At 55.0% G+C, this 27,716-nt stretch overlaps 2 protein-coding genes across 7 annotated transcripts in view; one reads left to right on the forward strand and one right to left on the reverse strand.

Moving 5' to 3' along the window:
- The window catches only part of ABCC10 (ATP binding cassette subfamily C member 10), a 76,518-nt gene extending 66,615 nt beyond the window's left edge, over window positions 1–9,903 (reverse strand). For all 3 annotated transcript variants that reach the window (XM_078864196.1, XM_078864195.1, XM_078864197.1), the window contains exons 1-2: window positions 9,678–9,903; window positions 3,726–3,892 (exon numbers count right to left, since the gene is read on the reverse strand). In XM_078864196.1, coding sequence (XP_078720322.1) covers window positions 3,726–3,886 — 161 coding nt within the window. In that variant the 5' untranslated portion in view covers window positions 3,887–3,892; window positions 9,678–9,903. The remainder of the gene's footprint in view (window positions 1–3,725; window positions 3,893–9,677) is intronic.
- The window catches only part of LOC144936953 (uncharacterized), a 50,150-nt gene continuing 31,730 nt past the window's right edge, over window positions 9,297–27,716 (forward strand). The window contains exons 1-4 of one of the 4 annotated variants that reach the window (XM_078864200.1): window positions 9,297–9,380; window positions 12,926–13,035; window positions 20,534–20,705; window positions 20,932–21,032. In XM_078864200.1, coding sequence (XP_078720326.1) covers window positions 20,553–20,705; window positions 20,932–21,032 — 254 coding nt within the window. In that variant the 5' untranslated portion in view covers window positions 9,297–9,380; window positions 12,926–13,035; window positions 20,534–20,552. Of the gene's footprint in view, window positions 9,381–9,915; window positions 11,491–12,925; window positions 13,036–13,496; window positions 13,781–20,533; window positions 20,706–20,931; window positions 21,033–27,716 lie in introns of those variants that run through there. The other 3 variants (XM_078864198.1, XM_078864199.1, XM_078864201.1) reach the window with 3 other exon arrangements.

A 27,716-nucleotide genomic window follows, 5' to 3' on the forward strand; every position in this document is an offset into this window, starting at 1 on the left:
TTTGGATTGCACTTCTCATGCTCACATGTCCTTTGGATTGCACTCACATGCTCACATGTCCTTTGGATTGCACTCACATGCTCACATGCCCTTTGGATTGCATTCTCATGTTCACATCCTTTGGATTGCACTCTCATGGTTCTAATCTCTTATTAACACTGCTGTTGTGCGCATATGCGGGCAAGATACTCTTATGCGGCGACGGAAGCTCATTCATGCTATTCTCCCTCCCTAATCCCTCTTTCCCGAATCTCCCCCATTAACACAACTGACGTGCTTGGGTCCGTGGATGGAATTCCTTTCCAGCTCAGACCCCGCTTGCTTGCCGATCGCCACATATATAATCTTGTTGTAACTGCTCTCTCGCTGGTTCAGCAGTTCCACTGCTGGATTATATTTTTTCCACCTGAGGACGACCGCTTGTGTTGCGATCGAAACGTCGTGATTTATTTTATTTTATACCTACGTGACTTTACCGAAAGAACCAAAGAGTATAAATTCCGCAAGTTGGCAGAGTAGGGGGTACAGCTGGTGCATCCACCAGTCATCTCAGTCAGCCAACCCATGGCACCTGGGTCTGTGCCGAGACCTCCTGTCAGAGAGCCTTTCGACAATTCACGTGTCCTCAAAGTGCACCTGGCCTGATACAGGTACCGTGGTGACATCACCGTCAATTGGTGGCCAATGGCGAAATATTGGTATTGGTTGGTGAGACCTGCAGTGCAGTGAGTGAGTTGGGTAAGAAGGTGAGTGGGTTGTTGTGACCTGCAGTGTGGTGGTTGAACATAGTGTGGATGCAGTGCCAGATTAAGCTAGTGCGGGGCCTGTCACATATGTTATAAAGGGGCCCTAAATAAATAAACCACAAATATTAAAACACAAATTCTTTACTTCTGTAGAGGTGTAGTGGGTGACATCACGTCACGCGCGCCCTCGGAGAGAGTGGCGTCGCGGGACGTGACGTCAGGCGGGCCGTGGAGGATGGTGACGTCATGCCCCCAGGGGGGTATTTAAAGGGGGACCCGGGATGGAACCGGGGTTCGTCGGGGGTAGGAGTGGGGACTCGGGGAGTTGGTCCTCACACAAGGCTAGGGGAGGCTACTCCGCCCGACCGGCCGAGGTTGAGGGTGGTCCCGGGCTGGGGCAGGGTGGAGAGCCGGGTTAGCCGGGGTGTAGGGATCCCAGTACCCTGTCCCCTGGGGAGTTATTGGCTAGGGGGGTGTTGGTTCGGCGTAAGCCTTATCAACCTGGCGTAAGCCCTTAACAACCTGGCGTAAGCCGTGAAATAAACGTGGCGTGAGCCCCTAACAGCAACCTGCCTCCGAGTCGTGAATTGCACCTCAACACTTGCATAGTAAAATAATTGTATTTTTTCATTTGCTATACAATCAGACAATACGACAAATCGCTAACGTTAAACACCCAGTCATTCATAAAAATTGAAGGCAGTATAGTACTATAGTAATAGAGCAAGCGCAGAGGGCCCTTGAAAGTGATGCACAACCCGTAGCATATGCTACTTTTGCTACTAGGATAATCCGGCACTGTGTGGATGAGACGCAACAGTCAGTCAGTAGATTGATCCCTCATTATGTGAAGAATTAATGAGTGAAGTGCTGTACATGGCAATAGCAAAAGAAGAGGGATATGGAGACAGTTGACTGCCGGTGACCAAATGACTGGAGAAAAATCACTGAGTGCCAGATGATCAATCACCCTGATTGCTTTACGTTTAATTATATCAAGTAGAGTGAGGCAGGAACTGGGTGCTTCACCCCAGATATTACAACAGGAGTCCAACTTCAGTGGAATTTGTTGCTTGTGGAACAGCAATAATTCTTCTGAGTTAAAGAAAATTTTAGCACCGAAAAGCTTCCAGTTTAGTGATTCCATGACAGGTCAGTGCCTGCTAGATAAGACTGTTGTGCAACAGTCTTGCACACATAATCAGAGAGATTGATTTCTGGCTAAACTTAAAAAGGAAAACATTCACATCAAGTTACAAACTGTGTGCAAAGCAATAATCGATTTAAATTAAAGTGTTGTAAAAGAGCATGACAATATCATGGGACCTCCTTTACCAGTACCAAAATATCAGAATAGGTGTTCCCCTTTTTTCTGGCAACAAAACAGGTGTTAAGATGTTAAAACACAAAACTGAAACCTTTTACAAGGAATCATGTCTGCATTAACCACAAACCTTGTAGTCAGAATGCAAATAAAAAACATACTCTGATAATATATGCATTGTCTTTTAAATTGATTGGTCCACACCAGAGACTGTTTTCTTTTGAGCCTTGTCTCAAATGGTGTTAGACCAGATGCCAAAAAGCGTTTTAACATCTTAACACCCGTTTTGTTGCCAGAAAAAAGGGGAAAACCTATTCTCAGCATGACAATAATGTAACAGAGTACAGATGAGTAAGAGTCAATTAGTGTCCACAAACATTCCGTGTAGTCGGTTGCATAAAGCAATAAGAGGAATTCTCCACAACTCCGGCTATCTCCTGATGAGGTTGGTTATCATGGCCAGCGAAACGTCATACTCGAATTGTAAATATTGCGGGTTTATTCTCCAACACACCACCGGTGTGCTGAACCAGCAACGAATTGGCACGTTTTGTTTACATGACATAACCTTACGAATGGACTGTGTTGGGTGGTGGCGGGTTTATCGACACATTTATATTTGCGCGATGTAACCCGACAAAAACTCTGTTTTGGAAAATATTGGTCGCAAAAGCCTGCGTGTTAAACTGCATAAAGGAACGTAAACATGTCCTTAGCTCACAGTCCGCACCAGTCACGAGGTCCTTGTGTCAGTCCCCTTGGTCTTTCTGGGAGTCCCTTCCTCCTGCCACCTATGCTGTTGACTCCCTGCCTGGGATTGACTGCCTCTCTCTATGAAATACATATTACTGGTAGGAACCTCCTGGTTACACCAGCCGACAGGGGATTGTGTCCGTCTGTCGTGCATCCAAAAATGGGAGGGGTGGGGCTGGGTGGAGAGGGGAGGGTGGGGGAGGGGCTGGGTGGGGAGGGGCTGGTCACCCCGTGGTGCCCTTATAAAACTCAACGTTTAACCTACTCACGCCGGCTTGTGCCCGCCCTCACAGTCGGCCATATTTGCGGAATACACCATGCCGCCGTTGACCCTGGCCATTGACCAAGCAACCCAACGTTCCTACCAGCTCCCTCCGCAGGAATGTGTTCCTGTTTCTAAATAGCATCTACTACTGGATCAAAACCACCAAAGGGGATGATATGCTCAGTCTTAATTTAAATTAAAAACTAAACTATTTTTTATTTTACCAGGTAAGGCCCACTGAGCTATATAGCTCTTTTTCAGAAGTGACCTGGCCACAAATAATCGCGAGGCCAATGAGGTGGCTTATCATGTGACAATTTTTCATAATTTACATTTATTTGTATGGCACCTTCCACTATTGTCTGAAGGCACCAAATACTCTAAACGCATGTTGATTCTAAATGTGGAGGGAAAAACCAGAACACGGCCATGGGGAGAGAGAGAGACATGCAAACTACAAATATACAGGCGTGGGGTTTGGATGGAACCCACGACCTCCTATATACCAGGCGAGGTGGTTGCTCCACCGCGGCGCCCAATTTATAAATGGGGATGCTTTGACCCGTCAGTCAACGTAATTTGAAAAACAAAGCTTCTCTGATGTATAAATGCATATTAAAGTAAAACAACCAAATACCTGTATTTTCCCATAAAGAATGCCGAGCTCATGGCCAGGAGAGCATGCGAGGGTAAGTTCAAAGCCACCTGATTAAAACAGTGGCCAACGGATCCGTTCATCCAGAGAGGAAAGCGATCCTCTTCCGTGGTTCCGCACAGAAGCACCAGCAAGTCACCCATGGCCACCTGCACGAGAGAACAATGTGCGTGTGTGTGTACGTACGTTGAACTTCTTTCGCACCGTACGTAGCCTAAGCGGAGGGAAAAGGAGCGACGCTCACAGCAACGAGCGGAGCGCCGGGCGGCTAAGAGGCAGCAAGTTGCCACAGTGGGGAGCCCAGTTAGTGCATCTGCCAGTCATCTCAGTCATGGCACCTGGGTGTGTTCTGTGACCTGTCAGCAGCGAGCATTCGACACTTCACGTGGCCTCAAAGTAGCCTGGCACAAGCGCCGTGGTGACGTAGTGGGTCAGTTGTAGTGTCAGTGTGTCAGTGGTAGCGCGTGTGCCAGTGTCAGTGTGTCATTGGTAGCGCATGCTTCAGTGTCAGTTTGTCAGTGGTAGTGCATCTGTCAATGCGCCTTCCCATCAACCAGAGGCGAGGAGTGGTAGTCGTGGTTACTTATGCCCCCACCGAAGACGAACATCCGTGGAGAGATGCAGGCAAGGCCGATGAGTCAGATGCCTTCTGTGACCTCCTGTCACAGGTGCTGGCTAAAGTGGCCCCTCGGGATAGTCATCTTGTTGGGTGACTTCAATGCCCGAGTTGGTCATGATGCTGGCACCTGCTCTGGAGTGATTGGAAGGCATGGGCCAGATCAGCTCAATAACAACAGTAGGAGGCTGCTAGATTGTTGTGCAGCCCATGGGCTTGTAATTACCAACACGCTGTTCCGGCATCGGTGCATCCACACAACATCATGGATGCATGCCGGATCCAAGCAAGACCATCTGCTGGACTACATAGTGACGGAACAGCGGATGCGAGCCCATGTCCTTGACACCAGGACCTACCGTGGAGCTGATCTGCCCTCTGACCATTGACTTGTCATCTGTAAGATGCACCTGCCGATTCTTCCACTGCGTTGGTGGGTGTACACCCAGGACCCCATTGCAACCTAAGGTGGCCTGGTCTCAGATAGCTGATGAAAGTTGCAAGCGAGAATTTCATCATCGCTTGCGGCTGGGGTTGGCATCGTCCCCCACTCCTCCTGATGTCGAGGGTAAATGGGCGAGGTTTAGGACTGTGACTCGTGCAGCTGCAATGGCTGCTTTGGGTAAGCGGTCCAGACCTCCCAGAGATCCTAGCTGACAGAGGTATTCAGGATGGTTGAGAAAAAGCGACAGGCCCACTCCAATCATCTACAGCATCCCACATCAGAGAATGAGGAGGCTTACCGCAGCCTTCGCTCGGAGGTTCGGAGAGCCGTGAGGCGCTGCAATGCTGGGTGGTGGTCGCGGGTTGCTGAGGAGATGGAGTCTGCCTCAATGGCCCGCGATCACAAATCCCTATTTAACTCCATCAAAAAAGTAACCTGCAGTGCCAAACCTCTTACGATCATTAGGGGAAAAAACGGTGATCCAATCTCCGACCCCCAGGAACAGGTTTGCAGATTTGCTGAGCATTTCTGTGAAGTTGTGGGGGAGGGGAAATCCCTCGACATGGAAAACATTTGTGGGACAAAGTGGGGATTACCCTGCTGAGCCTGCGGTGCCTCAAATATTTGAAGAAGTCACCCCCTGTGAGTGGCTGGCTGAGGTGCCATCTGTTGAGGAAGTACTAAAGACGATCCAGAGTCTGAGACCAGGAAAGGCACTGGGCAGAGATGATCTCCGAAATGCTAAGGGAAGGTGGCGTTTGTGCACAGACTGCCGGACATCATAACAACAGTCTGGACCACTGGATGGGTTCCGCAGGATTGGAAGGATGCCCTTGTGGCCCCCCTCTTTAAGGGGGACCGCACAGACTGTAACAACTACAGGGGCATCTCACTCCTCAGTGTGCCGGGAAAAGTCCTGGCAAGGATTATTCAACATCGCCTTGCCAGGCACGCTGAGGAGAGGCTTGCGGAGCCCCAATGTGGTTTCAGGAAATGGCGGTCCTGCACAGATGCCGTATTTTTTGTCCGTTTGCTACAGCAGAGGTGTAGGGAATTTCAACAAGACCTACATCTCTGCTTTATTGACCTGGTCAAGGCCAATGATACCGTCAGTAGGCCTGGGCTCTGGGTTGTTCTTCATGCTTCCGGAGTCCCTGACCCTCTGCTCACGATCATTAAGAACCTTCATGATGGTGAGCGGGCCCGGGTAAAACTACGTGGCCGGGAGTCGGAGCCATTTCCTGTTCACCTTGGGGTGCGACAGGGATGTCCTCTGGCTCCCACATTATTTAACATCTTTTTCGACCATGTAGTCCGTGAAGCCTTTGATGGCTGTACCAGAAGAATTTCCATCTGGTACAGATACAATGGGAGGCTGATCGATGCCCGGATGCGGTCAAGGGATGCTCCCTATTGATCAACCATGTTATGTATACCGATGATCTGGTAATTGCCACTCACTCCGAGGAGGAGTTGGAGGCGCTGATGCTGAACCTGGAGCGTGCTACTAAGAGGTGGGGCCTTATCATCAGCCCCACCAAAACTAAGCACCTGCCTGGGTATTTTGTACCATTGGGCAACCCACCCACACATCTCCCAATCGGTGATGGGGCAGTTGTGGAGAGAGTGGAGAGTTTCCCATACCTGGGCAGTGTGCTCATGACTGGCTCCGGTTTGACAGCAGAGGTCTCACTCAGAATCAGTCAAGCAGCATTATCTTTTCATCAGTTGCGTAACGCTGTGTGGAAGCTACCTGGTCTGTCACTCCGGACGAAGCTTCAAGTCTTCTCGGCCACAGTCATTCCATCCCTACTCTATGCTTGCGAAACGTGGACCCCCCTAATGGAGTATCTTCGCAGAATATAAGCATTTAAGCTGGCCTGCCTAAGATCCATCCTGGGTTTAACCAGGCTGGATTGTGTGAGATCACAAATCCTAGAAAGACCTGGGCAAAGTCCCATCAGTGAGATCCTCCGGCAGGCAAGGCTGCGTTGGCAGGGTCATGTAGCCCGCATGCCCAGTCACCGCATGCCTAAACAGGTTTTGTTCGGCCGGATAGAGGGGGCGAAACGGGCACGGCACGGGCTAGAAAAGAGATGGAGTGACGTGGTACAGGAGGATGTGGAGCTGAGTGGACTTGCCGATGATTGGTACCAGCGGTGTCAAGATCGGCCTCTGTGGAAGTGGCTCGTGAAGGACGCTGCTGGGCAGTTGGAGGCAGTCGCCCTCCAACAACAACGGAGGGCGGCGGAGCGACGCTCACAACAATGAGCGGAGCGCCGGGTGGCTAAAGCACAGCAAGTTGGCACAGTAGGGGGCACAGGTGGTGCATCAGCCAGTCATCTCAGTCAGTCGACCCGTGACACCTGGGTCTGCCCCGTGACCTCCTGCCAGCGGGCGTTCGACACTTCACGTGGCCTCAAGATGCACATAGCCTGGCACAAGCGTGGTGGTGATGTCACCGCCACTTAGTGGCGAATGGCGGTTGTTGTTGTGTCAGCATGTCAGTGTGTCCGTGGCAGCGTGTGTGTCAGTGGAAGCGCGTGTGTTAGTGTCAATGTGTCAGCGCATGCTTCAGTGTCAGTGTGGCAGTGGTAGCGCGTGTCAGTGCCAATGTATCAGTGTGTCAGTGTGTCAGTGTGTCAATGTGTCAGTGTGTCAGTGTGTCAGTGTGTCGAGAGAGCTCGACCGGTGATCGTGAAGGGCGGGGGTGAGGGGGCAATGGGAGTGGGGGGTCCAGGGATAGAGAGGCGGGGGGGGGTCCAGGGATAAAGAGGCGGGGGGGGGGGTCCAGGGATAGAGAGGCGGGGGGGGGTCCAGGGATAGAGAGGCGGGGGGGGGGTCCAGGGATAGAGAGGCGGGGGGGGGGTCCAGGGATAGAGAGGCGGGGGGGGGGTCCAGGGATAAAGAGGTGGGGGGGGGGTCCAGGGATAAAGAGGCGGGGGGGGGGGTCCAGGGATAGAGAGGCGGGGAGGGGTCCAGGGATAGAGAGGCGGGGGGGGGGTCCAGGGATAAAGAGGCGGGGGGGGGGGGGTCCAGGGATAGAGAGGCGGGGGGGGTCCAGGGATAGAGAGGCGGGGGGGGTCCAGGGATAAAGAGGCGGGGGGGGGGTCCAGGGATAGAGAGGCGGGGGGGGGGGTCCAGGGATAGAGAGGCGGGGGGGGGTCCAGGGATAAAGAGGCGGGGGGGGGTCCAGGGATAGAGAGGCGGGGGGGGGGTCCAGGGATAGAGAGGCGGGGGGGGGGTCCAGGGATAGAGAGGCGGGGGGGGGGTCCAGAGATAGAGAGGCGGGCGGGGGGGGTCCAGGGATAGAGATGCGGGGGGGGGTCCAGGGATAAAGAGGTGGGGGGGGGTCCATGGATAAAGAGGTGGGGGGGGGGTCCAGGGATAGAGAGGCGGGGGGGGGTCCAGGGATAGAGAGGCGGGGAGGGGGGTCCAGGGAAAGAGAGGTGGGGGGGGATCCAGGGATAAAGAGGCAGGGGGGGTCCAGAGATAAAGAGGTGGGGGGGGGGGGGTCCAGGGATAGAGAGGCGGGGGGGGGGTCCAGGGATAAAGAGGCGGGGGGGGTCCAGGGATAGAGAGGCGGGGGGGGGGGTCCAGGGATAAAGAGGCGGGGGGGGTCCAGGGATAAAGAGGCAGGGGGGGTCCAGGGATAGAGAGGTGGGGGGGGGGGGTCCAGGGATAGAGAGGCGGGGGGGGTCCAGGGATAGAGAGGCGAGGGGGGGGGGTCCAGGGATAGAGAGGCGGGGGGGGTCCAGGGATAAAGAGGCGGGGGGGGGTCCAGGGATAGAGAGGCGGGGGGGGCGGTCCAGGGATAAAGAGGCGGGGGGGGGGGTCCAGGGATAGAGAGGCGGGGGTGGGGTCCAGGGATAAAGAGGTGGGGGGGGGGGTCCAGGGATAAAGAGGCGGGGGGGGGGTCCAGGGATAGAGAGGCGGGGGGGGTCCAGGGATAGAAAGGCGGGGGGGGGGGTCCAGGGATAAAGAGGCGGGGGGGGGGTCCAGAGATAGAGAGGCGGGGGGGGGTCCAGGGATAGAGAGGCGGGGGGGGGTCCAGGGATAAAGAGGCGGGGGGGGGGGTCCAGGGATAGAGAGGCGGGGGGGGACCAGGGATAGAGAGGCGGGGGGGGGTCCAGGGATAGAGAGGCGGGGGGGGGTCCCTCTCGCGCCCCCGCCCCCCACCGCGTCACTGCCCGGGCCGGGGCGCGGGACGCGGAGGGATAGGCGAACCCGTGCAGCTCAGGGACCGCGGTCATTTACCGCACCAGACGTCGCCTCGGGTAGAGAGGGCGAAGGGGGGGGTAGATCACAGAGGGAAGGGTGCCGACGCTCCCCACAACCCCCTGGAGCTGTGCTGACGGCAGCAAGTGGGTTCCTGAACCCGAGTGCTACCCCCCCCCCCGTGTTACCCCCTGACGTGCCATCAGATTTTACACTTAATAAGGCAATACGCCTCGCTTACCTGTCCACGTGAATAATTGTTTTACATTCCCATCAGCCACCTAAACTTTCTCTCGGGGTGCGTCTTCAGCAGCCTCGGTTCAACACGGCACAGTTCAAGCCAACTGCTGGTTACTAGGCAAGGACCCCTCTCAGATATTTAAAAGCTTTTTTAGTAGAGGAATTGCAACTTTCTGACCCGCCCCGACAGGACATCCGGGGGGGGGGAAGCGCTTCATCGGATTCGTGCAGGATAAATAATCCGAGATTCGGTCTCAGTTCGACGCAAAACTAGAAAGGATTTGTCGTGTACTATGTTGAACTTCTTTCGCACCGCACGTGGCCAACCGCGCCGATTGGCGTTGTGAACACAGCAGCCTCCCCAAGACAAGCGAGCGGAGAGCGCTGAGGTGCTTCTGTGTCGCGGCCGAGTTACCGTGGAGCGTGAAGACGCGGGCCGCCTGGGCAGGGGCAGCTAACCCTGAGACGCCTTCGTGTCTAAGGACTGACGCCTCACAGACGGTGATCTAATCGCGTTCACGGTGACGGCAGCGGGGACTCGTCGACTGCGGCTGTTTTAAACGTGACCGCCTCTGAGGCCTAGCGAGACCAGGAGCAAGCCTGACTTGCCTGATCCCCCCCTTCTGTTTCATCATCTGCGTCAAATGGTCGCGAGCCCTGAGCGGGGAGGGGGGGCGTGGGAACCCGCCCTTTAAAGGGGCTCGGCATACTCCCACGTCGGCCCGGCCTGTGCTCACACACACAACTCACACATAGACACACGTAGACATAGACACACATAGATAATACATAGAAACACGTACACGGTTATACAATACATAGACACGTAGACATACATATACAATACATAGACACACGTACACATACATATAGAATACATAGACACATGTACATCGACATACATAGACAATAAATCAGACACATGCTTCAACATATACAACCACACACAGATACATTTCCATACATAAGACACACATGTACACATAGATATACGCACATAGATACACATAGACGCACATCGTGTATGCTTGCATTGGTGTTCATACATAGACGCACCGTGTAAGCTGTACTTGCATGCCTATGCTTAGGAGCATAGATGCAGACATGCATACATAGACTCGCATACTGTACCTACTCGTATGCTTAGGCATACATAGATACACATATAGAACAAGGACACACACAGGCTTTATGGGGACAAATTTCCCCGTATCGCCTTTAGAAGACTGTTGGGGCAAGTCCTGTTAACTGTTCAAGCTCGGCATACACGCAGATATACTGTACACACAGAGACACGCACAGAGACACAAAGACACACATAAAGACACAGAGACACACATAGAGACACAGAGACACACACATAGACACAGAGACACACAGACACATAAAGACACAGACACACATAAAGACACAGAGACACATAGAGACACAGACAAACACAGACACACACACAGAGACACATAGAGACACACATAGAGACACACAGAGACACACATAGAGACAGAGACGCACACAGAGATGCACACAGAGACACGCACAGAGACACAAAGACACACATAGAGACACAGAGACACACACATAGAGACACAGAGACACACATAAAGACACAGACGCACATAAAGACACAGAGACACATAGAGGCACAGACACACACAGACACAGAGACACACAGAGACACATAGAGATACAGACACATATAGAGGCACAGAGACACACATAGAGACACAGAGACACACATAGAGACACCTATATAAACACAGACACAGAGACACACGTAGAGACACGCAGAGACACACGCACACAGACACACAGAGACGCACAGACACACATAGAGACACAGAGACACACAGAGACACGCATAGAGACACAGAGACACACCGAGACACACAGAGACACACACAGACACACATAGAGACACACAGAGACACACATAGAGACACAGAGCCACACACATAGAGACACACACAGAGACGCACAGAGACACACAGAGACAGAGATACACAGAGACACACACAGAGACACACATAGAGACACACACAGACACACATAGAGACACACACACAAACACGCACAGAGACACAGACAAAGACACACAGACACACAGAGACACAGAGACACACACAGACACACATAGAGACACATTGAGACACATAGACGCTGGTGTGGCCATGGCGAGCCCCAAATCGCGCCGAGTCCTGCAAGACGCGAGGGCAGTGGACGACAACAGCGTGAGCGGTGCCTCGTTACCTCGTTACCATGCCACCTCGTTACCATGCCAACTCGTTACCATGCCGTCTCGCTACCATGCTGCCTCGCTACCGTTCCACCTCATTACCATGCCGCCTCGTTACCTCGTTACCATGCCAACTCGTTACCATGCCACCTCGCCACTGCGTTACCATGCCAACTCGTTACCATGCCTACTCGTTACCATGGCACCTCGTTACCATGCCAACTCGTTACTATGCCAACTCGTTACCATGCCACCTCGCCACTGTGTTACCACGCCACGTTGCCATACCACCACGTTAACGTGTGTGAGGTCATACAGGTTGTGTGTGTGTGGTGACCCTGCATGGTGTGTAACGTGTGCGTATGCATGTGTGTGTGTAAGATCATACATGCTGTGTGTGTAAGGTGACCCTACAGGTTGTGTGTGAGATCATACAGGTTGTGTGTGTGGTGACTCTACAGGTTGTGTGTGTGTGTGGTGACTCTACAGGTTGTGTGTGTGTGTGGTGACTCTACAGGTTGTGTGTGTGGTGACTCTACAGGTTGTGTGTGTGTGTGGTGACTCTACAGGTTGTGTGTGTGTGTGGTGACTCTACAGGTTGTGTGTGTGTGTGGTGACTCTACAGGTTGTGTGTGTGTGTGGTGACTCTACAGGTTGTGTGTGTGTGTGGTGACTCTACAGGTTGTGTGTGTGTGTGGTAACTCTACAGGTTGTGTGTGTGTGAGACCATACAGGTTGTGTGTATGTGTGAGATCATACAGGTTGTGTGTGTGTGTGTAAGGTGACCCTACAGGTTGTGTGTGTGTGTAAGGTGACCCTACAGGCTGTGTGTGTGTGTGTGAGACCATACAGGTTGTGTGTGTAAGGTGACCCTGCAGGCTGTGTTAAGGATGGCAGCGCGCATGAATGTCGTGGGTACCGGACGGAGAGAGATTTATCAGTGGGCCAAGACTGCTGTCCTCATTGATGCATGGCGAGGAATGCGGCCTTAGCTACTATTGTCCCGAGACCTATTCACAACTCTAAACTGCAATCTAACCCTAAACCATATCAGATATGCCTCAACCCTAAGCTCCAACGCCTACCCCCATGCCAAAACCCTAACCATATCTCCTTTGCCAAAATCCTAATCTCTGACCCCAATGCATAAACCGTAACTTCTAACCCATACCCTAACCTCCAACCCCTTATCCCCAACCTCTAACTCCAACGCCTAAACCCCAACGTCGATGTCTAAACCGTATCCCCAATGCCTGACCTGTAACCCTTAACCCTACATGTGAACTGAAGAAGCGACTTCAACTGAAACGCAAGCTCTGTGATTGGGCATGAATCTGATACGTGGATAGGACACCTGCGGTGTCCGTGGTGCTGAGAGACTCGGGTTCTCTTCCCTTGCTGTCTAATCGACGCCGTCTGTGCCGCCACAGCTGTGCTTCGAATGTGGTGCACACAGCGCGCAGTGGGCAAGCGTCACCTACGGCATCTGGGTCTGCCTGGAGTGCTCGGGTCGGCACCGGGGCCTCGGCGTGCACCTCAGGTGAACGCGCGGACACAGCGCCGCTACGTCGAACCTGCAGTGGCCCCGCGTGGCGGCAGTGGTAGCACAGGCGCTTAGCCGCGATCCACGCACTAGGGATAGCGCGTTGCGGACTTTGGCACGGCACAAAGATTGGGCCATCTTGTGAGGTGAGGCACCCACTTTCGGGGCAATCTGGTGCCTGTTGGAGGATAGTACTGCAAGTAGGTTATGCCATTTTAATTCTTGTCTATAATCACTAAATGGATTATCCTATCGTGATTTATATAGCGCCTCATTCCAAGGCACTTTACAGCCCCAGCTGTAAAAAGTTGGCCAAATCCTCCTGAAAAAGAGTCCTGAGATTGTGTGGGTAAACAAGCGTAATGATTACTACAATAATACTGCATAAGGTTTTTATTCACAAAGCCTAAATCCTTAAGGAATTGACCAAATCAATGAGCAGGACTCTCCTGAAATAATGCCTTGGGGCATTGGTGGGTAAAGGAAGAGATGGGAGATGCATGGAGTCAGATATATAGAGATGAGGCATGGTAGATGTGCAGAGGATCACAATCTGTATCTTTATTTAGACTGAAGGAATCCGGTGAACTTTGAAACTCTGTTTTTTACAGATGTCCAGTAGACGGTGAGAGATGCGGAGAGCGATATGGCACAAAGAGCCATGATAGTGAGCATGTTCGGCCACGAGGAGGGAGCTCGAGACAGACTCTTCATGGGGAACATGTGGAGTTAGAGGCGGCAGGTATACGGAGTGGGATGGGCGATGCACAGAGTGAGAGAGGCAGAGGCACTGCACGAGAGATTTGCAGAGAGAGAGAGAGATGGGGACAGCATGGATGACGCGTGGGAGTGTAGTGACTTGCAGTGTCGCTACTGTGTACACACACACACGTGTGACGTCACTATGTGGGGGAGCGTCATTACCACACGGGTTTACACACACACACACACATGACGTCATCCCGTCTGGAGGCGGGAATGACGTCAGGGCCGGTTCAGGGATCGGGAGACCGTGGGTGAGGCCACGGGGGTTGTGTAAGGCCGTGGCACTCTGAGTGAACCCGGCTGGACACGTGACTGGATCAAGGTGGGGCCCGGGGAGCACCTTGGGGAGCCACGTGGACAGCGGAGGAGCTTCGAGAGGGTTCTCGAAGGAAGACCTGACCGTGGTGGGGCCCGGACACACCGAGACCCATATAAGCAGCCTCCCCACCGGGTTCGGGACAGTTCGTGTCAAGAAAGAAGATGCATCGTGAAGACGCCTCCTAAGAAGAGTCAAGCCTCCAGTCAGCGGACCCGCCAGTAGCCCACCTGGCTGGGTCACGCTAGTGTAACCGAGAGTCCGTGTTAGCGAGTGATGGTGTGTATTAGTTAGAGCAAGTCGGTGGTTACCACCCTATGTTAAGTGTAACGTGTTGGTGTTAATAAATAGTGTTGCCTCCCAAGAAGTTGTGTGCGCCTATCGGAGTCCATTACAATTGGTGCCAGAAGTGGCAAACGTTAAGGTTAGACTTACCTTGAGGCGCTATGACCACACGCCGTAGGCAACCTGCAAGGCACTCCTCTGGAGAGGAAGAGGACGACGGAGCTCTCTTCCCACCGACAGCCCCGGGGATGGCAGCCCCGGAGGGCCCCGCCGACGTGACACCAGGTGGAGCAGCGCAGTGCGGTCAGACCGGCGGACCCGTCTCCGGCCGACGATCACCGGACGACGAGCGCCCGCATCGGGGAGTTACTGGGCGGCGTGGCGGAGCTCGTTGCCAAGCTCGACGTCGGCCAGCCGTCGACGGACGGGCCGGGACCACATGGCGACGCCGCTACCGCGGCTGCGGTCCGACCGCGCAAAATTCCCGCCACTCCGGCGGCCCACGCGGCAGCCATTTTGGCGGGAACGCGCGGCGTGGAGGCCGCCATTTCCCCTCGCCCGCCAGCTGCGCAGCGGGACGTCCCTGCGCTGCATCGCGTTTAAATGCCGGTTCTCCACAAGCTGCACCTTGGCGGGGTGGACGGACGAGGAAGCGTAAAAAGCGCTCCCCACGACGCTGGATGACGACGCGTTGGGGGCGTTTTACGCCATTCTGCCTGCACGGCGCTCTACGCTGGCGTTGGCCTTTAAGGAGATGGCCACCATTTACGATCCGCCGCCCACCATCCGCAACAGATTCGTGGAACGACGGCGGGGGGAAACCGAGTCGCCCCTCGCCTTTAGAAGTGCCCTCTTGTTGCTGGCTCAGGCAGCATACCCGAATCTTGGGCCGACGGGTGTCGACTCCCTGATGTTGGACCGGTTGTTGGGGCTGGCCAAAGAGCTGAACGTCGCCCTGCCCGCGTCCGAGGACGACGACCCGACGTCCCTCGTGATCGCGCGATGTATCCAGTCTCACCTCGGGTTGAAGAAACGCTCGGGCCTCGTGGTTTGTGCTACACCAGCGGGCGAGACGTCTGAGGAGGACGAGTCTGCCTCTGTTTGTGCCGCCGTGACCGGCGCCGAGACCAGCGGCGAGCTACCGAGCGCCAAGGGAGGCGCGACCGGCCTCCGCGGGTTCCTCCTTGTCCAGGCTCCACTCGCGGCGTCTGCTTCAACTGCGGGCGGCCAGGACACGTCGCTGTGGAGTGCCGGGCGCCGCATCGAGGACGTCCTGGGCCGCCGTCTTCGTCTCCTCGCCTGCGTTCGACGTCCAAGGGTCCCCAGGCGAGTCGCGGTGCACCACACATTCGGCCCTCGTTCCCACCTAACCCATCTTTTGATCATGGCGATTCGCGCACGGTCGTCGCTTCTTCACGTTGGGTTGCGCCGCACGGGGGTTCCGCCACATCAGGTGAGAATTAGTCTTTTGTGCGCACTCAGTGGTCGCAGTTGGCCCGTCGAGTTGTTGCCGTGGCCGTCGGGTCATCCACGGTCGTCGGTACCATTCAGGGCATTGATGTGCAGATCTTCGTTGACACCGGCGCCTCCGCCACCATTATTTCGGAATTGCTTTTTTAATATATTGCCGGCTCATTGCCGTCTGTTACGTTCCATCCCCGTTCCATATTTTGCGGCTAACGGGGGTTCGCTGAGGATTTTGGGACGGATTGCCGCGGAGATTTCCATCGGTGGCATTTCGCTGCGGGGGCCCGTCTTGGTTTCGGTTTCCCTGGCAGTGCCGTGTCTATTGGCGACAGACTTCCTCGGGAAGATGCCCCACAGGTATTTGGAGTTGCCTTCGGGACGGCGGATAGCATTCTTATCGTCACCTGGTAACACAGCCAAGGGCTGTGCATCGGTGCAGGCGCTTGTGACGGACACGGCTACGGTTCCCCCAGGGGGACAGATGCTCGTCCCCCTCCGGTTGCGCAAGCCACTTGATCGCGATGCCACCGAGGGGGATACCGTACTTTCACCCGCGAATTAAGCGGCCCGAGCGATGGCGCTTGTGGAGGCGCAGACGTTGGTGTCTCGGGACCGCCAGCCCTTTATTCAAGTTTTAAATGTTGGCTCGGACGCGTCTGCCATTCAGGCGGGTACGGTACTCGCTCACGCGTCGGTCGGGGTGGTTCGGGCAGACTGTGTTGCTGCTGTTGATGGGTCACGCAGTGGCGTGCACGCGTGGTCTTGCAATACTAAGTGGGCTGACGCCCTTTGCAATGAGAATCGGGACCTTTCCCATGGCCAGAGGTCCGCGTTGCTGGCTTTGCTGGTGGAATTTGGGGACGAGTTCAGTCACGGGAAATTTGATCTGGGTCGTACCACCCTTTTGAGCCACCACATTGATACCGGCGACTCCTCCCCTATTCGACAAAACCCCTACCGGCTGAGCCCCGCTGAGAAGGAACACGTACAAGTCGCTATTGACGAAATGTTGGCGGCCGATATTATATCCCCGTCCACGAGTCCCTGGAGTGCCCCAATAGTGCTTGTGAAAAAGCACGACGGGAGTCTGCGCTTTTGCGTGGACTTCCGCAAACTCAATAAAGTATCGGTGGCAGACGCTTATCCCCTGCCCTGTAGATATGACTCGTTGGACGCGTTGGCAGGGGCCAAATTCTTTTCTATGCTGGATCTCCTTTCGGGGTTCTGGCAGTTGCCTCTTGATGATTCCTCCAGGCCTAAGACGGCTTTTCGGACGCCGCAAGGCCTGTTTGAATTTAACAGACTTCCGATGGGCTTACACTTTACCCCGGCTACCTTCCAGAGGTTAATGGAATTGGTTTTGGCAGGACTCTTTACCTAGATGATGTAATTGTGTTCGGACTCACGTTTGAGGAGCACCTCGGGAGGTTGCGCGCTGTTTTTCTCAAAATGAGACGGGCTAATCTAAAATTCAAGCCCCAAAAGTGCCATCTGTTGCAAAAGTCGGTGCGGTACCTTGGACACATTGTGAGCGAATCGGGCATCGCGACTGATCCCGATAAAACTGCATGTCTGCGCACATGGCCCACCCGCACGTCTGTGGGTGAGGTCCACAGTTTTATCGGCTTCGCTTCGTATTATCGTCATTTTGTGCCTAAGTTCGCCACCATTGCCAAGCCTCTCCATGCTCTCACGGCGAAGGGGCAGAAATTTCACTGGAGTGTGGAGGAGGCCGCCTTGGTTGCACTCTGGGATGGGTTGGTGCGCGCCCCTCCCCTGCGGTACCCTGATTTCTCCCTACCCTTCATCCTGGACACCGATGTCAGCAATACGGGCATCGGTGCTGTATTGTCGCAGATGATTGGCAGCGTCGAGAGGGTGGTGGCGTACGGGAGCAGGGTGCTCTCGCCGGCCGAGAAGCGTTATTGTGTAAAGCGCAGGGAGCTGCTCGCCATTGTATTTTTTGTGCAGCAGTACCGGCCCTATAGTAATAGGTTTTTACCCTTTCAACTGGTACAAAAACTGACACCTTTATACAAGGCATCATGTTTGCAATAACCACAGCACAAGCAGTCAAAATGCAAACAAAAATAAACAACTCTGATAATGATAATGATATGCACTGTCCTTGAAGTTGATTGGTCCACACCCGGGACAGCTTTTCTTAGAGCCTAGTCTCCATTGGTGTTGGACCAGATGACACCAAAAGGCGTACAACTCAAAAACAGTGCACTATCAGAGTATTGAGAGCTCGGGGTAAGCATTTCCACTATGAGACATCTCCTTTACCAGTGCCAAAATATAGTAATAGCTTTTTACCCTTTCAACTGGTACAAATGTCTCATAGTACCGGCCCTATTTATATGGCAGTACTTTCGAGGTGCGCTCCAATCACGCCGCCCTCCCGTCCCTTGTGATGCCGCAGGCCGTCGGGAGGTTGCTACTGCCGTCCTCAAAGGACGGCGGGCTGCAGCGTTATAACTTCGTGGTACCCACATGCCTCAGAGGTAGGCTGGTCATCGCCGTTCATGAACGGCTAATGCACTTGGGACGGCACAAGACGCTTACTGCCCTGAAATTATATTATTTTTGGCCCGGCATGGCGGCGGATGTCGCGAATATCATCAAGGGTTGTGTGCAGTGTGCACGCCGGAAGCCGCCGCCTGTTAAATGCTGCCCACCCTTGTAATTTATTACAATGTCCCACTACGGCCCGGGGAAACAAATATTTGCTTGTGGGGGTCGAATATTTCTCACGGTGGCCTGCTGCTTATCCGCTCCCCAATCAGACAGCTGTCAGCATTGCTGAGGCGTTCCTGCATAGGTACGTGCTGGACAAGGGGCCCTGGAGCACCTCCTTACTGACCAAGGGACAAATTTTTCGGTCAGCCTGCTGAAGTAGGTGTGCAATCTTCTGGGCACCGAGAAGGTTCGCACCTCGCCCTACCACCCCCAAACGGATGGAATGGTGGAAAGGCTTAATCTGAGCCACCAGGTTGACGAGTCACAAAGATTGGGACCTACGCGTCCCGGGGGTGCTTGCGGCCTACAAAATGGCCCCCCATGTTTCCACGGGCTACTTGCCCTTCTTTCTTAGCCTAGCCCCCTACCCCCCCCCCCATTGACATTCAGCTCAAGGTGAGTCCTTCTAAGGCCAAGGTGGCCATTCCCAATCCAATGCGATTCACCCATCATCGTGTCTCGGAAGCGCGCGAGACCTCCAGAGCACATTTGGCTGCTAAGCAGTGGGCCAACGAACGCTTGCGGGGCCGTCGGGTGTCAGGCAAACAGTGGGTCCCTGGGGACATGGCCTGGCTGCACTGCCCGCAGGTGCCGGTCGGGACGTTTCCAAAGTTATACAAACCTTGGCGTGGGCCGGTCGAGGTTGTGGTAGCCAACCGCCCCCAGTGTGTGAAAATACGGTTCGGTCGTCGGTCTTGGTTTGTTCACCCGTCGCGGCTTAAACCGTTCGTTCCACCCCGGCGCGTTCATTCATCCCCAATCCCCGAGGGCCGCGTGTCTGGTACGCCGGGCGAGCTGGGGGACGCGCCTGTTGAGGTACCCTCAGGGTGGCTCTGTGGTCCCGCCCGCAAGACTGGAACCCGTGATCCCCTCCATACCTTCAGGAGCTGCTCGTGTGGACGTCCCGCTCCAGGTGGTGCGGAGGTCGCCCCATGGACCTCCGCCAGCCCCGCCGTCCCCGCCGGAGGGGCCGCGGCTGCCCACCTGTGTTAACATTACCCCATCGCCCTCCGGCGTGCTTCGGCCCGCCTTCACCGAGGTGGGGCCCGGACACGCCGAGACCCATATAAGCAGCCTCCCCACTGGGTTCGGGGCTGCTCGTGTCAAGAAAGAAGATGCATCGTGAAGACGCCTCCTAAGAAGAGTCAAGCCTCCAATCAGTGTACCCGCCAGTAGCCCACCTGGCTGTAACTGAGAGTCCGTGTTAGCGAGTGATGGTGTGTATTAGTTAGAGCTGGTCGGTGGTTACCACCCTATGTTAAGTGTAACCTGTTGGTGTTAATAAATAGTGTTGCCTCCCAAGATGTTGTGTGTACCTATCTGAGCCCATTACAGGAGTATAGGTGCGAGCAAAGTGATGCATTGAGCGAGAGAAGCTGTTGGTCGCTATGCCCCACTACGATGCGTAACTCGCGTTCAGCACTTACCTGCACTTACCTGCACATGGCAATGTAATATTAAGAACTTAAAAAAAACTAGGGGTGGAAGGAAAACACGCAGGTCGACTCTTATGTTTTTCTTTTCTTTACCTATCTAGATCGTTTTCAGAAGCGACTGGTCACAATTGATAGCTCAACGCAGTGGCTTATGTGGAAATGTATAGTATCCAAATACTGTACTCTAAACGCATGTTGATTCTAAATGTGGAGGAAAAAACCAAAGGACCTATAGAAAAATCTACGCGACCACAGAGAGAACATGCAAACTCCAAATATACAGGAGTCAGGGTTGCGATCAAACCCACGACCTCCTCCATACCAGGCGAGGGAGTTAACATCTTGCCACCGCGTGCATCATAAACGCGCATGTCATGGCAGGTAAATTCTTCCATTGACACGGTGCCTCGCCTGTCAGTGTGAGGTTAAATTATTTTACCGCCGTTGGAATACATGCCGAGATGTTTTTCTCTGTGTTTTCTAGCTTTGTTCGTTCTGTGACAATGGACAAGTGGAAGGAAAAGGAGCTGCAGAAGATGCTTGTAGGAGGAAATTCCAAATTCCGCGAGTTCCTGGAAACGCAGCCGGACTTCAATCCCAGCTGGTCCCTGCAGGACAAATACAACAGCCGAGCTGCAGCACTCTACAGGGACAAGGCAAGGCCCTCGGCATCGCTCTGCCTACACTCACACAAACCACACTTTTACGGTTTCCCATTTCTTTATTATATGATTTTAGGCCACATCTCGTCTATTCTTTTTTTAAACAGTTCCATGACGGCATTTTGTAATCTCTGTAGGATATTGTCTCAGCTGTTTTTCCCAGCGCTGACGACTGCAGCGGTTACGTGCGTTGCAACCGTTGCTTGTGTTTGCGTTTTAGATTGCCGCTCTGGCAGAAGGTCGGGAGTGGACCATAGAAACATCACCCGCCAGAGACTGGCTCCCCGCCCAACCCAAACTGTTCCCATCAGCCACACTCAAGTACGTGCACCATTCCTAGTCTAAACACCACAGCCACTGAACCGGTTTCACGGTCATTCGCCTGCCCAGGTCGTGTCCTGCCATCGTAGAAATGACAACACAGAGCCAGCTCATGGTTGGTTTTGTGTCATTAAGGCACTCATGCCGGGAAAACTACAGCACATAGATCAGAATCAGAATCTTTATTTATCCTGGAGAAATCCGATGAGCGATGAAGCTCTATTTTTCACAGATGTTCATTAGGGGCGGCTCAGAAAGTTACAACAAAAAACAATGCATAATAACGATAGGAGTGCAAAGCTTAGGAAAGGTAAGCAAATTACAAATGTTTTATTAATATAACATATATAACTTCAAATTGCTTAAGTACACCAATTCCCAAGCTTAGCCATACATGTGTAGAGGTGTAATTGTGTAGATGTATGGGCACGGATGGGAAACAAACACAAGGAGCGTGGTTAGGGCTGTACACGGAGGAGGTGCTCGCACCGACGTCCGCACCTACATCCCCCACGGGCCCCTCCCGGGGGCCGAGTGCTATAAAAGGTGGTGAGCCAGAGGGCTCGAGGTCGAGTGTTAGCTTTAACCAGCGAAGAGTGAAGACCAGCTAGAATAGGCCCCGGAGCTCCCCTGGCTCGCTGTCCTTGTCAGGACCGACCAGGGCAAGCCGGTGGCATGGCCCCGAGAGCCCAGACTGACGTTCTTATAAGAGCCGGTCTGGAGACTCAGGGTGCCGGGATCCCAGCTTGACCAGGGCTGGGATAGGTAGCCTCCCCTAGCTCCGTAGTGGAGGACTCGGGCGTAGGTTAGCGGGGTTAGACGTGGTGTCTCCCTGATAGGCGAGTGAAGGGGACGATACCCCTTCAAGTGTTGTCTACCCGTTACTGTACACAAGTTGGTATTAATAAATAAGTGTGCCTCCGACCCCGTCGTCAAAGCCTCCTGAATACTTACTACATCTGAGGTCAGAAGTGTTCGTTCAACGATGGACACACGAGGGACGACGCGTACCAGGGAGTCGGAGATGGAGGACACCTCGGCTGAATCGGCACCAGAGATGGCCGAGGTCGGATCGGAGCAGCCGGGGCCGAGTACACCCGCACCGCTACGACAGGAAGGGAGGGATGCGTCGGCCGAGGGACTTCGGCTGGCTCACTCCCGCCTGGCGGAGTTGCTCTACGCATTGGAGGAGATCACGCGGCTGGGGGTTGGAGGGGTTGCGCGGGACGACGACGGCAGCCGACGCGCGGCGCCGTTTCCCGCCACCCCGACGCGGCTCGCGGTTAAATTTCCCGCCATCACTACAGTGGGAGCAGAGGGCGGGGCCGGCCCGCGTCAGGTGACTGCTGAGGGCCAAGCAGAAGCCGTGACATCATCAACGCCGGCCAGCACGTCAACAACGGTGCGACCGGTGATGCTATGCTCGCAGCCCGCCCACACTGTAACGTGTGCCGGGAACGACGGAGCGCGATCCACGACCACAGACGTCGCGTTACAGCAGTGACTGCCGCCTCTTAAAGAGTTCGTGGGCGCGGACGGTGACTGGGGTGGCTTCAAGAGACTGTTCCTTGCTCATCAGGAGATGGCGAACTGGACGGACTACGCGCGCTGCCAGCGATGCTGGACAACGACGCCCTGGCTACCCTCACCTCGGCGCCTAAGGAAAAGCGCGCCACGCTGCACTTGGCGCTGCAGCTACTGTCCGCTGTCTACGGGCCGCCTTCGGACTGCAGGCAGCTGTTCCACGATCGCCAGCGGGGCGCCACCGAATCGCCTCTGGCTTTCCGGACGGCTCTCCTGGCCCTGGCGAAGGCAGCTTTTCCGCGGATGGATGAGGAGGGAGTGGACGCTATGGTGGCGGAAAAGTTGTTGCTACTCGCGGATGATCTGGACGTCGCCGTCTTGGCTCAAGACGACACAGAGATGTCTTCCCTGCTGGTCGCGCGCCACATCCACGGGGGCTTGCGGTCCCTGCGTCGAAAGGCTGCCAAGGGGGTGGCCGGCCATGTCATGGCGGCTCCCGCCCTTCCATCGGTGGAGGTCTGCGGGGTGGAGCGGCGGGAGGAATGGAGATCTGCGGGACCACAGGCTCGGAATGGACCGAGCCGCCAGGAGCAGCCCAGGCCATCTGGGGCGCTCACACGCTGCTACAACTGTGGCCTTCAGGGCCACGTTGCTTCAGGATGCCGGGCTCCCCGTCAGCGCGGAGCGACACCTCGTCAGGACGCTGCGCCGTCTACACCCAAGCTCCAGCAGAGAAATACGGCGAGTCGTGGCACCTCACACGTTTGGCCTGTGCACACATCCGACACACACTCACGCGCTGAAACGAACAGGGCTCGCAAATCGACGGCCGTTGCGTCGGATTGTTCTCAAATGCGGCGAGCGCTCCAACCGGGCCAGTGGTCGGAGCTCGCCCATCGTGTCGTTGCAGCGTCGGCGGGGTCGTCGGTCGTGGTCGGTCATATTGATGGGGTAGAGGTGCGGATTTTAATTGACACAGGAGCATCGTCGACCATTATATCTGATTTGATTTATAACATCCTTCCCGTTCAAAGTCGTCCCTTGCTCCCCGTTGACGTGCCATGCTATGCTGCTAACGGGGGCTCGCTGGGCATCATTGGGCAAATCCGCGCCAAAATTTGCATTGGAGACATTAAATTATCCGGCCCTGTTTTGGTTTCCTCCTCGCTGGCAGTTCCGTGCCTGTTGGGGACGGATTTCTTGGCCAAAATGCCCATTCATATCTTGATCGACCAGGGGTGCATCGAGCTCCCGTCGGGCCGACGTGTAACATTTTTGTCTTCCCCCGCCACGGAGCGTCGGGCGTTTGCGACCGTGCAGGCGCTCGTGGAAAAAACAGTGCGCGTACCCCCGGGGGCTCAGATGCTCGTCCCTCTTAGGTTGCGTCGGCCGTTTGCCGAGGGGGTTGCGGATCGGGGGGTCTTGTTGGGACCATCTCGAGCCGGGGTCAATGGACCCGATTTGCTAGCGGCTCAGACCATGGTAAAAGGGGATGGGGACCCCTTCATTGCAGTCCTTAATGTGGGATCGCGAACGGCCGTGGTTCCACAAGGGACCGTGCTTGCACACGCAACGCCGGCACCCTATGAGGAACCACTCGTGGGTCAGGTTAGCACCGATCCTCCGTCGCGACCGCATTCGGACTGTGATGATGGATGGCTGGATGCGCTTTGCGCGGGATCAGTGGACCTGTCCGACTCACAGCGTGGGAAGCTGCGAGTTCTCCTGAAAGAGTTTGCCGACGTTTTTAGTCAACACAAATTTGATATTGGTTGTACTAAATTGCTGCGACACCATATTGACATGGGTGACAGCGCGCCAATCCGCCAAAATCCTTTTCGGTTGAGTCCCACCGAAAAGGATCATGTCAAATCGGCCGTTGATGACATGCTAGCCGCCGATATCATATCCCCTTCCAACAGCCCCTGGGGCGCACCGATCGTTTTGGTGAAAAAACACGACGGCTCACTGCGGTTTTGTGTCGACTTTCGGCGGTTGAACAAAATTTATGTGGCAGATGCGTACCCGCTTCCTCAAATGGATGAGTCGCTCGATGCCTTGGTGGGGGCGTGATTCTTTTCCACCCTGGATTTACTTTCTGGATTCTGGAAGCTTCCTCTGGATGACGAATCAAAACATAAGACTGCTTTCCATACACCGCACGGCCTCTTCCAATTTAACCGCTTGCCGATGGGCTTACATTCTGCGCCGGCAACTTTTCAGCGGTTAATGGAACTGGTCTTGGCGGGCTTGCATGGGATTCGTGTTTAATTTACTTGGACGATGTCATCGTCTTTAGCAAAACATTCGATGAACACCTCCAGAGGTTGCGTGCTGTTTTTCTCAAAATACGGGCTGCCAATTTGAAATTTAAACTGCAGAAGTGCCATTTGCTCCGCGAATCGGTGCGGTATTTGGGTCATATTGTTGGAGGCTCGGGGATATGCACTGATCCCGCCAAAACGAAATGCGTCAGCTCCTGGCCGACTCCCACCTCGGTGGGGGAGGTCAGGAGTTTCATTGGGTTCGCGTCGTACTACCGACGGTTTGTGGCTGACTTCGCTACGATCGCGAAACCCTTGCATGCCTTGACGTCCAAGGGTGTCAGGTTTCGTTGGGGGCCGGAGGAGGAGGCTGCTTTTCGCGCCCTCCGGGATGCCCTGGTGGGGGCTCCGCCGTTGAATTATCCCGATTTCTCACAACCCTTCTTGCTCGATACATACGCAAGTAACACGGGCATTGGGGGCGTGCTGTCCCAGCTCATTGGGGGCGTAGAGCATGTGGTAGCTTACGGTAGTCGGGTGTTGTCTCCGGCGGAACAACGGTACTGCGTTACCCGTCGGGAACTATTGGCGATTGTTTATTTCATTCAGCAGTACCGCCCGTATCTGTACGGTCGACGTTTCACCGTCCGTACAGATCATGCGGCTCTGCAGTACGCCCTGCGGGTTCAACAACCATCGGGGCAGTTGTCTCGATGGTTGGAGATTCTCCAAGACTACGACTTTGTCACCACATATCGTAAGGGCGTCCGCCACACGAACGCTGACGCTCTGTCACGGTTGCCACCCACTTCGGAGTGCGCTTGCCTCTTGGGTTCGGGGCGTTGTAGGCCCCCGAACGTGACCACGGATTCGGTCCTCGTGGCCGCCGCCGATGCGCCTTCAGCTTCGGGTCCTATCGAGCAAGAAGGGAGGGATTCCTTGCTGGGGTTGTCCGTTGCGGAGTGGGGACGCCTCCAAATGGAGGACACCTCCCTCCTCGCTCTGCGCCGTCGCATCGGGGGGGTTGGTCAGGGGGCGGCGAACGTTGACTCGTGGGGGTTGTTCCAGGGGCTTTTAATGCACTGGGACAGGAAATCCCGCCGCCAACGGCTCGTGGTGCCTGCAGCATTGAGGGGTAAGGTGGTGTGGGCTGCGCATGAGCGGCTCCTGCACTTGGGGACTCACAAAACCCTTGCCATGCTCCAGCTCGATTTCTTCTGGCCGGGCATGGCAAAGGACGTGGGGGATCTCCTGGGGTCGTGCACGCAATGTGCGCAGCGGAAGCCACCGGCGAGGGGGTCCAACCCTCCGCTGCAGTCCATAAAGGTTTCCCGGATTAACGAGCTCGTTGCTCTGGATATTCTCGGGCCATTTCCCGCTACACCCAGGGGAAATAGGTACTTGTTGACAGGGGTCGAATACTTCACGAGATGGACCATGGCCTGGCCCCTGGCCAACCAGTCGGCAGCAGCCGTCGCGGAGGCCTTTGTCCAGGGCTATGTCCTCGACAAGGGTGCTCCGGAACGGCTGCTGACTGACCAGGGTAAGAATTTTTCGGGGAAACTCCTCCGCGAGGTGTGCGACCTCTTGGGTACGGAGAAAATTCGGACCTCCCCATATCACCCACAAACTGACGGGATGGTGGAACGGCTGCATCGGACTATCACGTCCATGCTATCCCAGCAGGTATCGGAATCCCAGACAGATTGGGACCTTCACATTGCCGGTGTGTTACAAGCCTACAGGATGGCTCCCCATGCGGCCACGGGATTTTCACCTTTCTTTTTAATGTATGGCCACGAGGCTAACCCGCCTGTGACGACTCAGCTGAAGCTCTCGGCGCCTCAGGCGAAGTCTAAATTGTCCGAACACGTTAAATTTAACATCGGCAAATTAACTGAGGCGCGGGAAGCGGCCGTGCAAAATTCTGAACTCCGCCAGAAGGCGAACGAAAGGCTTAGGCTGGGGCGGGTACATGTGTTCAAATGGAAACCGGGGGACAGGGCATGGTTGCACTGTCCCCAGGTGCCACTGGCGACCTCGTCAAAGCTGGTACGGCCGTGGCGGGGGCCCGTGGAGGTCGTACAGGTCTTGCGGCCGCAATGTGTACGCGTCAAATGGGGGAGGTGTCGGTGGTACGTGCACCCCTCCAGGTTGAAACCGTTCATTGCGCCGCCCCGTGGTTCGCACACACACGCATGGCCAAACGTGTGAGGGGTCCGCCGACTCCCCGACTTCGCTGCTTTCGCCTAACCTGACATCGACTGTTCCATCTCCAGGTGCACCAGGAGTGACGGGTCCACGACCGCCAACCCCTCCCGGGGGGGTCGGGGGTCACTCAGCAGCGAAGCCAGACTCTCTCGCACCCGGACTGTCGACAACCGCCACTGAGCGTGCCGGAACGGGCCCTTGTGACGGGCCCACCGCGAGAACGCGCTCCAAAACGCGCAGACTTTTGTGAGGTCGGCCGTTGGGGGGCCCTTGCGGAAGGTGGGGGGAGGCGTCCGGGGTGCGTGTATATATGTTGGTTTTGCGGAATGGGGTATTTATTCGGGGGGGTGCGTCGGGTTATTTTTTTTCCTGTTTCCTGTTGTTGTTGTTGTGGTTGTTGTTGTTGTTCTTGTTAAAATTACGCGAGGCACACACGGGTTTGGGGGGTCATGCACCTTTATTGTGATTTTGTTGCAGCCGGGGACGGCTGCGGGCTGTACAGGGGGGGGTGATGTAGAGGTGTAATTGTGTAGATGTATGGGCACGGATGGGAAACAAACACAAGGGGCGTGGTTAGGGCTGTACACGGAGGAGGTGCTCGCACCTACATCCCCCACGGGCCCCTCCCGGGGGCCGAGTGCTATAAAAGGTGGTGAGCCAGAGGGCTCGAGGTAGAGTGTTAGCT

This window comes from Lampetra fluviatilis, chromosome 17 (assembly GCF_964198595.1).
Source record: "Lampetra fluviatilis chromosome 17, kcLamFluv1.1, whole genome shotgun sequence".
NCBI classification, from domain to species: domain Eukaryota; kingdom Metazoa; phylum Chordata; class Hyperoartia; order Petromyzontiformes; family Petromyzontidae; genus Lampetra; species Lampetra fluviatilis.